We start from the raw sequence: 12587 nt of genomic DNA, 5'->3' as shown, positions 1-12587 counted from the left end.
CCTAAAAGGTATATTTTCTCATTCCAGTATTCTGGGGAAATGGTGACTGGTAACAAATGACTTCTGAATAAAAAAAAGCTTTCAGGTATGAGAACTCCACTCTCACTATTTCCATTATAGAGGACTGATAGAAAAATAAGACAAACTACAAAACCAAAAGACTCTTGTTAAGTCTCTAGATGCTGTATCAAACATGACAGAGAATTTATATAAGATGCTGGTAGAATGATGGAATACACTTCCCTAAAGATTCACACTATAAGGGATCTCAGGCTCCTTCCTCCAGCTGTTGGACAGCCTTGGAACAGATCTAAGATTAAAGCAGAAGGCCCAACTGCCGATAAAAATCAGGGAAAGAAGACCTTGCACCCGCTATCATTACAAGACAGACAGAATGTGTGGGGTTGAGAGTGAGTAAGAAGCACAGCAAGAAGAGGAAGCATTTTCAACTGCTTAAAACTGAAAGGTTCCAGAAAATCCTGCTAGCAATGGTTTCTTGGGAAAACCATCTAAGAAATCTATACGCTATTCAAATATTTTTATATACAAAATTATACATACAAAACCATAACACTTCTGGAAAGAGATCAACTGGACAAAACCTTTCATGTCAGATGGTGACCATGTGCAGAGAAATGGTGAAACTACTGACTTAAGTTCTGGAATTTTAGATTAAATCTTATTAGACATTGTTTATGGAAGATACAAAATGGAAAGAGAAACCAGCAAGATACAGACAACCTTACTTTAATGCTAGAGTTAATTTAGTCAAAAGAGAAGGAAGTATCTATTCAGAAGCTCCACAAAAAATGATTAGAAGAGACAGAGCACTGTAATGATATTATTTTCCTTATTTTTACAAAGTTCCTTGTCCCAGATTTGAAAGGGATGATTTCTCTGAACATTCTTTTATCACTTGACACAAAGTGTAAAAATGCAATAAATGGTTCTTATCACAAAACATTGAAAAATGAAAAGAAATATATGAATGCATAGCACCCTCTGAAGTTTCCATAGTTTCATTTCTCTTATGTGTTCATTTACTCCACTTTAATATATTTCTTCCAAGCATAACAGGAGCAAGAAGCCTATCAGACAGTCTACAGTGCCAAATGATGGCAAGGATCTAAAAAGAGCTCTCAGAGAGGGCAAGGCTATTGCAGAGATATGAAATGAATTCTTTGCGCTGGTGTTTATTATGAAGGAAATTAAGAAGACTCCTACGCTGGAACCCTTCTTTGTTCACAGAAAAAAATCTTTATCTTCAGCATGGAATCTGTCCAAACTTAAAGCAACTAAGAAAAAGCTTATGGAATAAATTAGAAAAATGGACAGCAGTTAAGTAGCTAGGGCCAGAACTGAATTACCTATGGTTGTGTGAAAGTTCTCAGCAAGAACTGCCTTCCTCCTGAGGAATGGTAGGCGAAGAATGTGAGATCAATTTAAAAGTCAGAAGTCTACCGGGGAGGTGGCAGGGGCAACTACAGGCCAGTAAGCTTTACATACACCCCAGAAAATTAGAATGAACTATAATATAAGGATATTTAAGGATGAAATTAAAGAAAATGGGGTAAATATTATCTATTGTGAAGAAGTCTGTAGGGCTCTGAAGCCATAAGGCAGAGAAATCTTACCTTCTGATCTTCTTGAAGTGCTCTAAAGGGATCAAAAACAGGTGGATGAGTGTGATGTGACTGATATGATGTACCTGGATTTGTAAAAATCTTTTGTCAGAGTCCCTAACCAAAGGCTTTTAAGGCAATTAAACAGCCGCTTGAGTAAGAGTGGAAGTCCTTACATTTACAGTGAAAAAAGAGAGTAGGAATAAAGGGTGAGTACCTGCCTTGAAGGTAAGTTATGAGTAGAGTTGTGCAGGGATCTATGCTGAGACCTGTGTTATTTTACAGTATTCATAAATGACCTGGCAAACAGCTAAGAACTGAGGTGATAGTAAATGCAATTGTAATGATAGTTATGTGGCATAGTGTGGAATTCCAGAAAGACCTTATGAAATCAAGTAGCAATAAAACGGCAATGATCAAGGTAGATAAATGTAAGGAGAAATCAGTTGCTATTCAGGACAAAGATCTTGGTGTTATGATGGATAATTCCATGAAACCTTCTCTGTTCAGTAGCAGTCAAAGAAGCAAATCAACATTGGGAATTACCAGAAAAGGTTAATGAATTAGCAGAAAACATCCATCCAGGGTAATCAATGCATGGTTCACTCATGCTTCTTGAATCTTAAATAGTAAAAAGACAACAGAGAAGGATTTTTTTTTTTTTTTTCTCTCCTCTATCCCTTCCAATAGCAACAGAGAATGAAATGAGATGTGTAGGAATCAAGTTCAAAGCAAGAGATCTTCAAGCAAGAGGAGGCTGAGTTGTGGAACTTGCTGCCAAGGGTGTTGAGGGTGCAAAGGGCTTACACAGGTTCAGGGGTGCAATGGACAAGTACCTGAAACAGATACTCACTCCAGGTTACCAAACAGGCATATTCTGAGCTGCAAAGAGTTGGAGACTGAAAGAGCACTAAGAGGAAATATCACATACGCTTGCCCTTCTCTTACTCCAAGCTGGTCAATGCTGGAGACAGGTGACTGGCTTAGAAGAACCCTGACTCAGTATGACTGTTCTTCTATGTAAACACACATGTGCTGAAGATTTCAAAATGAAGGCAGAAAGAAACTATTTATCTTTGGTTATAAACTGATTTTTGTAGCATTAGTTTCACCGTCACTTCTCGTATATGAACTTCCAATAAATCAGCTGTCTTTCTGAATAGAAAAAGGTATAACCAGGGAATATGCTTGAATTTTGAATTTTTCAATTCAGTCCGTAACTCAGCAGGTGGAAAGAAGTCACTTTGCACTTCATGTGATACCCACCAGCATCCATTTCAGACAAGAGGGACTGAATAGAAGTCACAGCATGAAAAGTAGACAAAAGTGAATATGATGGGGAAGAAAACAATAGCTCCTACCTGGACTGTTTAGACTGAAATGTCAGCATTCAGGAATATCCTATAGTTCTTTGTTCTGCCCATTTCACTTTCACCAGAGATACACAAGTGCATGTGTAACTGCAGTGCGAAAAGTTTGCTTGTGAACTAATGACTTTGATGGGGACCATATAGCAGAACATTTCAGAAGAAAAACATTATGAAGAGGAGCCAAAGGAGAAGCTTTTGTAAAGTTGCATAGCACCAGAAGCACAGCCAATGAAAGCTGATTTTATTTACTGGAGGAAAAGAAATCAGTTGATTCAGAAACAAGGATGTGTTTTTGTTTAAAAAATCAGCAAGGCTATTCTTTTACTAAAATATTTTGCTTTTTGGCTATTTAGGAAGAGAATATCTTAAGAATGTCATCCACAAAAGCAGAAATACACTTCCTACATAAGCAGTTTGTTAGCCCAGTTGTAACGCTCTTCCAGGCAGGAAAGGAAAGGCACGAATGAGGCTTTAATTCCTCAGTCTAGGACTCAGCATATTGTGTTCGATCCTGCAGAAACATTTCTGTTCCCAAACCAACAACATTGGCATAAGAGACACACTAAGTACCAGCACGCTTGATAACTCTGTCAGAACTTGTTACCTACATCTTCATCTCAGGAAAGAAAACAGTTGGGGACTGTTCTCTGGTCCTGAGACCAGGTGGCAAGATCTGCTGAAAACAGCCTACACCAGAGCTCAGTTCAGGTCTCCTCTGTGCTCCACAATGTCCCTGAAGCTCTAGGACAACAATTTACTTTGATGTGTTTATTCCAGGTGTTTTGATGTACAACCATGGCTATTGTGTTACAGTCTGCAAGAGCATTACAGCCTGCAGCATGAAACAGAATTCATATTTCAAGTCCTAGGGGTGCAGCAAAAGAGCACAGGGGATACTCAAGGGTTCAAAATCTGCTGGAAGAGTTCTGGAGACATATGAAGGGTGGAAAGAGCCAAAGCTGATTCAGCCTTGTTCATGGTGTTTACTGGGAGCACTATTCAGTATGTGCAATCCCACAGCCATGCCTGGGATCTTAAAGGGTGTCTATGACTAATGGACAGTTGGGTCCATTGTATTAGACTGGTTCCTCACCAGTTTTATTTAGCAAATTAGCTGTAGTCATTGGTGTGCTCAGCATATGTCCTGGTATGGCCCCAGCATATTTTGTAGATTTACTCTGACTTGTGCTCCAGTTATCTGATCATTTGACTGATGTCACTAGATTGCCTGCTACTCTAAAATTCATGCCTAAAAGAAACTGATAACTTGAACTACAGGTATGGCTGCATTTCTACATGCTCCTCCATCACCTGACTTCAAGATCATTTTTGATGATCTTTCTCAGGCTAGTGGAAGGTCTAAGATCCCTCTGTGAAGCAGAGGTGAAATATAAATTGAATACATCATACCCAGAGTATAAAGCTCTTTGTCTTTGTTCTGTGGTCTTCCTAATTCTCAGCCTGACTTATAGAACTAAGATGTATAACGCCAGGGATCAGCCTAGAACTTTGGCCTGTTGTGCATTGTCTGTGAAATTCTTTTTTCCCTTTTACTATTTTTTAGTGCTGTGGCAGATGAATGAGTGGATGTATTATGTGTGTCTGTCATCCTCAGTGAGTGTGTCTGTTTCTGTCCTTGACTTACTTTTCTTCTTTCTTCATGTTTCTTTTTTCTTCCTTTTTACAATATCTCAGTTCTAGTCAGACCCTCTCTGTTCAACACTTCTTTTATTCCTAAAACACTCATGCTATTCAGAGAATATCTGTACAGAAGGAATAGACAGAATACAAACAGAGTGCTTGCCACTGTGTAAATGATGTGCTCCCTGAGATATTTTCATGCACTGCATGCACTGTTGTCCTTCACTTAAATTATGAAATAAAAAGAAACGTATCTACCTTTCTTTTGAATTCTTGAAATAAGTTTGAGCAATTATCACTGTGTATTTGTCTTGTTAGGTTGAAACCAGTAATAAAAAGGCTAGAAACAACAAAGACTTAGACTCAATAGGAAATACGAATGTGTCAGGTTCTTCAGGAACTGACAAAAGCAGCATGCTTTTACAGAGAATATGTTACCAACTAAGAGCCAGAAAATCTCCTAACTCACCAGTATGAACATTAAGATTCTTGAGAGTATTTCAGGTACATTCAAAAACATTTTAATTTTGGCTATTATTATCGAGGATTACATAATGTTAATCTCACACTACCAAATCACTCAGGTCACAAATGCCCAGCTCCTGTCCTCACAGATGAAGCTTTGTCTGAGGCAATGAAGGAAACAATATCCTTTTTAAGGATTGTCCCTTCTTCACTGGCTCAAGGACAAGTAAAACGGCCTCTGTGACTGACTGGTTGCAAGGCAACATAAGCATATGTGTTGGGAAGAATATCTCTCTCCTGATACCTACTAGGATTCAGTTTTGGGGATTTACTGACAGCATCACAGTAATTGCTTTTTGGGACTGTGAGTAGGTTTTCCTCTAGTTACAGGATTGGATCAGCTGAGATCTATTGGACTTTCCCTTGTTATTTTTGAACTTCTAAAACATACTTCCTACAGCAGTCTACAAATCTAGTGTGCACAGTAGGGTAGAAATGCATGTTGTCCTATAGATTGCCTGCCCCACTCCCTACTTTAGTACAAGGAAGACATGGATAAACTGGGGCAAGTTCAGTGGATGGCCACCATGATAGTCAGAGGCCAGAGCACTTGCTCTGGGGAAAGGCTGAGGGAGCTGGGCTTCTTCAGCCTGGAGAATAGGTGGTGTCTAGGGGGACTGAATGAGAGCCCCCCAGCTGCTACTAGGAGGTTGACAAGAGACAATGGATGTAACTACACTGAAATAAGACAGGTTCAAACTGGGTAAAGACCTAACTGGATAAAGCCCTGAGCAACCTGGTCTGACCTCCAAACTGACCCTGCTTTGAGCAGGAGGTTGGTCTAGAGATGTCCTGAGGTCCCTTCCCACCTGAGCTATCCAATGATCCTTTCTCCAATACCTGCTGTTCAACAGCAAAAATAGTTCCCTCACAATTTGGAATAAGACACAGATGAAGCAAAAGCTTCTTTTAAAGAATGTGCTTAGCACAACAAAGAAACAACTTATTTTTTTCCAAGTCTTTCTCTTGCAATTGGAAGGAAGACATCATCCCAAGAGCATCACTGTGACCAACAGCTCCTGAAGCAGCCTACCACTTTAGCTGAAAGAATTCCAGAAGTGTCCTAGCTCTTCCTGGCTCGGGGTCACACCACATTCCCAATATATGTTATTTCTCCCTGTGGTAGCACAGCCAGAAGAACTCAGTATAGTGTGATTAGTTGCCAAGCTACAGACTATAGAAAAAGAGTCAAAACCTCCCTTAAACTTCAAAATTGTTCAAAATGTTCACTGGAAACACCATTCATGAACACAACATAGACGCAGAATGCAGAAGACTACCTTTGTAACAGGATCATTTCCTTTAGCCTTGAATCAACCTGTCTATACAATGCCCAAGAAAACACACTGCATTAAGACAGTACAAACTGAAAGGAGATTGCTTTTTTATTTAAATAGTAATCTGTATAGAACCTCCAATACCCCTGAAGAAACTTGCATGAGCAGATTTCTGTTGTGTGCAACTTCCTTACCTGGTGAATGCAAGAGCCTAAGAGCCTATAAATACTTCTGCTTCCTCCTAAGGCTATGAATTTAAAAATATGTCATTAAATTACCTGTTACCATGAACATGAGAAGCACAAAATGCAAAACTGTAGTGGAGCAAGGTTGGATCAATGACAGAACCATTTTCTGAATGTTCAATCAATTCACTGAGATAGCAAAGATGGCGGTGACAGCCTCTCACTCCATAGCGAGCACAGTATTCATCTAATACGAAGACTTGACCTGGGCTAAACCAACCCTGAAAGAGAAAGGCAAAAAACCCACAACATTTTGAGATTTCTTTTGCCACTCACAGCTTTTAAATCAAACGAAGAACAGAAGCATATATTTTTATGTGCATTACATAAACTTTTTATACTACAATGACTTATATCTGACTAATGCTGATGGCACTGTAAGCTAGATCCAACAATAGCCCTCTTGCTGAAAGGAGTAAATGTCAGGAAATTATCTGCAGTTCTGAGTTACCACTACTATGAAGTACATAGTTTACAAAACCATGCTAATACATCCAAGTCTGGTACAGATTCAATGATTTAAAAAGCCTAATATAAACTAACACTTCAAAATAATTAATTTTGTTAAGAGTAATTAATTGTAAGGTATGATAAAACATTTGGGTAATGCTGAGGAACATTAACATGAACATTAAAACACAGTTTCTGGATGGCCAGTTCCCCGTGGCTGCATCTTTAATGTGAGAGAACCACAATTTGACCATAAACCTTGTTTCTAATGTAATATGCATGCACTTTTAACAACTTTTTAACAACTTTCACTAGCAAAGAGATACAAAGCTAGGTAGTTTGTTAAAAGCCATCTGAGTAAGATGAATGTGATTTGACCTTAAATAATTAGATATTCTGGGGCATACTGAGGGCTGATTCGGGCAGAGTCCTGTTGAGACCAGAACAGTATAACCCTGACACAGACAGGAACAAAGTATAGACTCCTTCCCACCACAAAACCAGTTCTTGAGTGAATCCAGAGTGTAAAAAAACCCCCTGATTCTTGATGTAGACATGTAAACCAGAAAAACCTTGATTGCCTTGCCTCCCAATAGGAAAAAAAATAGCATAGTGAGCTTCCAAAAAGCAGCAGGGAGAAAAACATAAATGTTGGGAAACCACAGCTACCACAGCTGTTCTAAAGAAGCATTTTTCTTTGTTCTTTTCTTAACTGTGGTGATATTTCCCTCTCATTATCCCTGACAAATGGTTAAGAGAGATTAAGGAACACCTGAACTCAAATATACAAATAACTTTGATAAGCAAAATGATATTGCAAGTCATGAATTTATGACAGCAGTTTAGCAGCTGAAGACCAATATTTCCCTATTGCTTGTGAATACTTCTGCAAGCTCAGATGTTTAATATTTATAAAAAAATCAGCAAAAATACTATTAAACAATACTTAAAAATATATTCACACCAGGTTTAAATCATCTGTGTTTTTAGTAAAAGACTTGCATGAGAAAGGCATTTAAATTTTATATTCTCCCCCAAGTCTTGAATTTAATATATTATTTGCAAACAAGAATACCTCAGTTATTTCATAAATTTGCTTGCTTCTGATTAATTTCTTTGAAGTCAATGTTTCCACTATCTTTAAAGAGCTTCAGCTGTTTCTAGAGAACATTTAGCTTTATTACAGCACCCAGAACAGTACTCAGTGTTTTAAAATAAAATCCAGTCATGTTGCAACAGCTCATGTAGTTTACACAGTGTTTGCCAGAAAATACAGTATATCATTGGAAGAAAAGGGATTTTAACTGAATTTCTGCAATAATATGTATTCTAGCCCTAAATATAATAAACAGTGGTAATTGTGATTGATATTCTACCAATAAGTTGTCATTGTCATGGATCTCTTTCTACATTTTTATGGAAAACATGACAAAATGATGCATGTTGACGCCTAGCAGTACAGAAGGAAATAATTATTAAAATTTCTGTACATTCTCATAGGAGAAAATTGTGACAAGAATACAAATTTTGAAAGAACTCATTACTTTAACGTCAGTCTCTGTAAGAGATCTGTTTAAGTGTGGTCATTGTCATATAAATATGCGCCTTTCTTGCCCTTGTTCAACCCCATATCATGCATAAGTCTCACAAACACATAACAACTATATGCTACAGAGTATTAGATAACTGTGTATTTTTTATTGTATAATTGAAAAAAAAAAAAAGAAGCTCCCCAATACTGAGAAGTATGTAAAATTAAAGAAGTTTAGGTCATACAGTATTTTAATACAGAACTGTGTTTAGTATTAATTCTTAAACATATTTATTTTTACAAGTTATATGTATGGTTACTCTGTATTTATTGAAACAAAGGGATGCATTGTTTCTAAAAATGATAGGAAATGAGCTGTTCAGGAAAAAAAAAGTCACACTTACATGTTCATGCATTCTATTGCTACCTTAACATTCCCAGTTTTTTTAATTAAAAAATATAGTTAAATATGCAATTTAACAAAAAATGATCACCCATTCTACTTATTAAAAGATGAATTTTAAAAAGCACAATAAGAAATGCATCTGCTTTATGGTTGCTATAGCACTGTGTATTTCAGCTAACCTCTTCTAAAAGTTCCTGATTTCAAGGTTATATTAAGTGTCTTACTATATTATTATTATAAAAAAAGATTTTGACCCCAATGCACTGTTAGAAAGCTAACCATTTTCTCTTTGAGTGCCAATTACTTTGTACAGATGTACCTTCGGGCCTCTTTGATTCAGTGTGCAACCCACAGACAGAAAATGAGTCCTTTAAGTTTTTCTATACATACTTATCTGGTAGTATTTTAAAAAGGAAGCAACTGTCATCAAATAATCAATTTTTTCCCCTTTTTTACACTTGCAAACAAACCTAAAAAACCTCATAATTATCTTTGTATTGCATGCCCAGTCAGACCAGTGGAAAAAAGAAGTAAAGGAAAGTTACCCTTTTTTGTTGCTGTTGGGATAGTAAAGTAAAAAAAAAAAAGTGCTATGAGGCATTTTATGTCCTTAGTGAGAAATCACTGTTTCAGACACGATATCGGGTGAAAAATAAAGCCTCAGGAAGTTATGAGGTCTGACCCACACAAACGGGTTTAACAAGTATGTATAATCTACTGGAATTCCACAAGATTGTTGCTGGTTTTCCCTACTGTAAAACAAAACCTGAAGTAGCCCCATCATCAACTCCTAGTCCACAGAGCATAGAATAGAGAATGTTATGTAGCAAAGGGAAACTGCAGCTACAAATATGGAAGCATGTTATGCCAATATCTTATCTTTTATGGCTGTCTTTGAATGTGAAAAACATTCATTTTGATACAGAGATTACACTTTACTTGTTTTTGTTTAATAATTATACTCCCATCTGTTGTTTACAATTCAGGTAATACATATATGCCCATATATCTACATTGCCTGTGGTTCTGCTTCCCTTCTTTTGGCGTTTTTCCTTCTTCACACCACAGTGGAATGAAGAATTACAAGACAGGTGAAAATGTCTGACATGAAGCGACTACATTTGTACTTAAAATGCCTGTACAGGTGTCAGTAAATCCTACCACAGGAGCTCTTCTTACCGTTATCAGAACCTTCTGTTTTTATTCAAACCTCCATAGAGGACATGATAAATTTCAGCTGATAAAATCAGAGACAGTTTGGGTCTCTGCTTTCTATTGAGTGGCACAGCAGCAGCTTGCAAGTGTATAATTTTCAAATTTGAAACCAATCGATCGGACCCTTTATTCCAACTACAACTGCAGCTATTGAATGAACTAGGAAGAAAGGACTACTTTGTAACAACTATTTCTCACTTCTTTGTATCTATCCTCCAGCCAGTACTCACCAAACAAGAATATGAGTCATTCAATCTGTGATCCAAGGTCTGCCTCTGAAGCAGTCTGAAGAGGGAAGCATGGTCAAATTTGCAGGGATTAGCAGAAATAAACTCATCCATGCCATGTTTCTGACCACGGTCTGTATCTGTTCACACAAAGGAAAAATGTGCAGAACAATACATGTGAGTGTGTGTGCAGACTTACAAACACAAGTGTACACATGGCATGTAAGACTCAATATATGAACTTTCTTGAAAATATGTCAAAGAAATAAGTCAAATAGGTAAATGCTTGCAAGTGACTTATTACAGAATTTTGGTTTTTAATCTGAAAATAATATTACTGAATTATTTTTCTATCATAGCAATCTATGGAGTGTAACAGTGAAAAAAAATAAAGTCGCTACCCACTGACAGAGTAAACAAAATTTAGAAAGGCTACTGGAAAATACAACATAGTACATTAAAGTAATTCTTAAAGCATGGTTTTCTAGTGGAGCTCTTCAAATGTTACAATTTAAAAAACAATAATATGAGTATGAAAAAAATGTGTTCTATAATTTCCTAGTTTTGTGTAGCTCTCTTTCTAATTTTAGAAAAATAACCAAATAAATATCCTTTCCTCCATTGCAAAAAAAAGAAAAGGTTTATCCATTTATTTCTTCAGATAAGAAAGAGCATCTTTACTGCAGATCAAAGTACTACTCATAGAAATATTCACCATGGCTTGAAGCCTACTTCTCAAATGGCAAACTGGAGCAGAAATGAACACACTGGCTTGAGCTAGGTCATTTCCAGCCTTCTTTTTGTACTCAGCTTTTAATGAGACAAACCTTAATGTAGTAATGGCAAAGAGCCCCTTCAACCTTCCAGCAAAGAGTAGTGAAAAAGGGAGCAGCATTTTTGTGTAAATACATTGAGAAAACATACCATCCCAAATGGCACTTCAATCAAAGGCCCAAATTTATTGTTCTTCACAGATTGCATCTTTCAACGCCTTTAAACCCCGCGGGTTTATCAAAAGAGAAGCTCTAGTGATTGCTTTCATTAATGCTATGTTTTGTCAAAGTCCTCAATGTGAATTATCTATCAAGTATGGACAGAAAAAGCCTTACAGTGCCCAAAAGGACTAGTTATGTATTAGCACATTATCTGTCTTGGATTCTATAGACTGTACTGGGGTGAACAGTCCTATCAACTTAAAAATTGACTTCCCCTTTCAATAGGGTCTTAGGTCTTTGTTCCTTTAAATTCAAACCTAGGTCTTTTTATATTCGTTACTAGAAAAGTACAGATCTAAGTGTATCCTAAATGCAATTTTGAAAACCTGCATAGTACAAATCTAAAATTTCTAAAGAAAAGGAGACAAAAGTTTATTGATTAAACCCAATTATAGAGTCAGGTTCATAATAAAACTCAATATTGATCTGTGGGCATGATGCTAACATAATCAGTCACATTTAGAAATTTAGCCCCAGATCATATTGATCCATGTCAAGTCCAACTTTCAGCTGTATTTGTGGATGGGAGAATTATTTAATTCAAGCTGAAGGATCTGCAGCATCACATCCCGGAAAGATGCAGAAACTAATTCATATCACTTGGCTTTGCATTGTCAAAGCAAGAGTCACATCCATGTGACAGATTTCGCCAAGGTGGATGTAGCAAATAAACAGTATGACAATACATCGATGGTGTAAGGTATGAGACCATCAACCCAGAGAAACAGCAGCATGTATTTTTAATGGTTTAAGGATCAGTAGCATATGTGATTACATAGATTAACAATATTTCCATGCGCATTAGATTAGTCTATCGCTAATGACAAACTTAGCTCATATTTTTGACATAGGTACATTAAATGTTCTCTCTTAATTAGTGCAATTTAAATGTATTTAACATGAATTCAAAGATAAACAACTGATATCAACACAACTACACTACTGAAAGTACTAAACTACAATGTGAAGTTATCTATGGTTTCCAAAATGAACCACACACAGATAAGTTTTCCAAACACAATATGCTTAACATGTGACTGGTTTCTACGTTTCTTGTAAGTTTTCCTTCTTACACAAATATCT

The 12587-nt window shown here is 36.8% G+C and overlaps 1 protein-coding gene across 6 annotated transcripts in view; it reads right to left on the bottom strand.

Annotated features, from left to right (window-relative positions):
• The window catches only part of CADPS2 (calcium dependent secretion activator 2), a 330722-nt gene that overhangs the window by 94481 nt on the left and 223654 nt on the right, over nt 1-12587 (bottom strand). For all 6 annotated transcript variants that reach the window (XM_075024996.1, XM_075024998.1, XM_075024992.1 and 3 more), the window contains 2 exons: nt 10513-10649; nt 6714-6901 (listed from right to left, as the gene is read on the bottom strand). In XM_075024996.1, the coding sequence (XP_074881097.1) occupies nt 6714-6901; nt 10513-10649 (325 nt within the window). The remainder of the gene's footprint in view (nt 1-6713; nt 6902-10512; nt 10650-12587) is intronic.

Source organism: Buteo buteo, chromosome 4 (genome assembly GCF_964188355.1).
Source record: "Buteo buteo chromosome 4, bButBut1.hap1.1, whole genome shotgun sequence".
Lineage (NCBI taxonomy): Eukaryota > Metazoa > Chordata > Aves > Accipitriformes > Accipitridae > Buteo > Buteo buteo.
The sequence above is the reverse complement of the archived record's forward strand: the minus strand, read 5'-3'. Positions and strand labels throughout refer to the sequence as shown.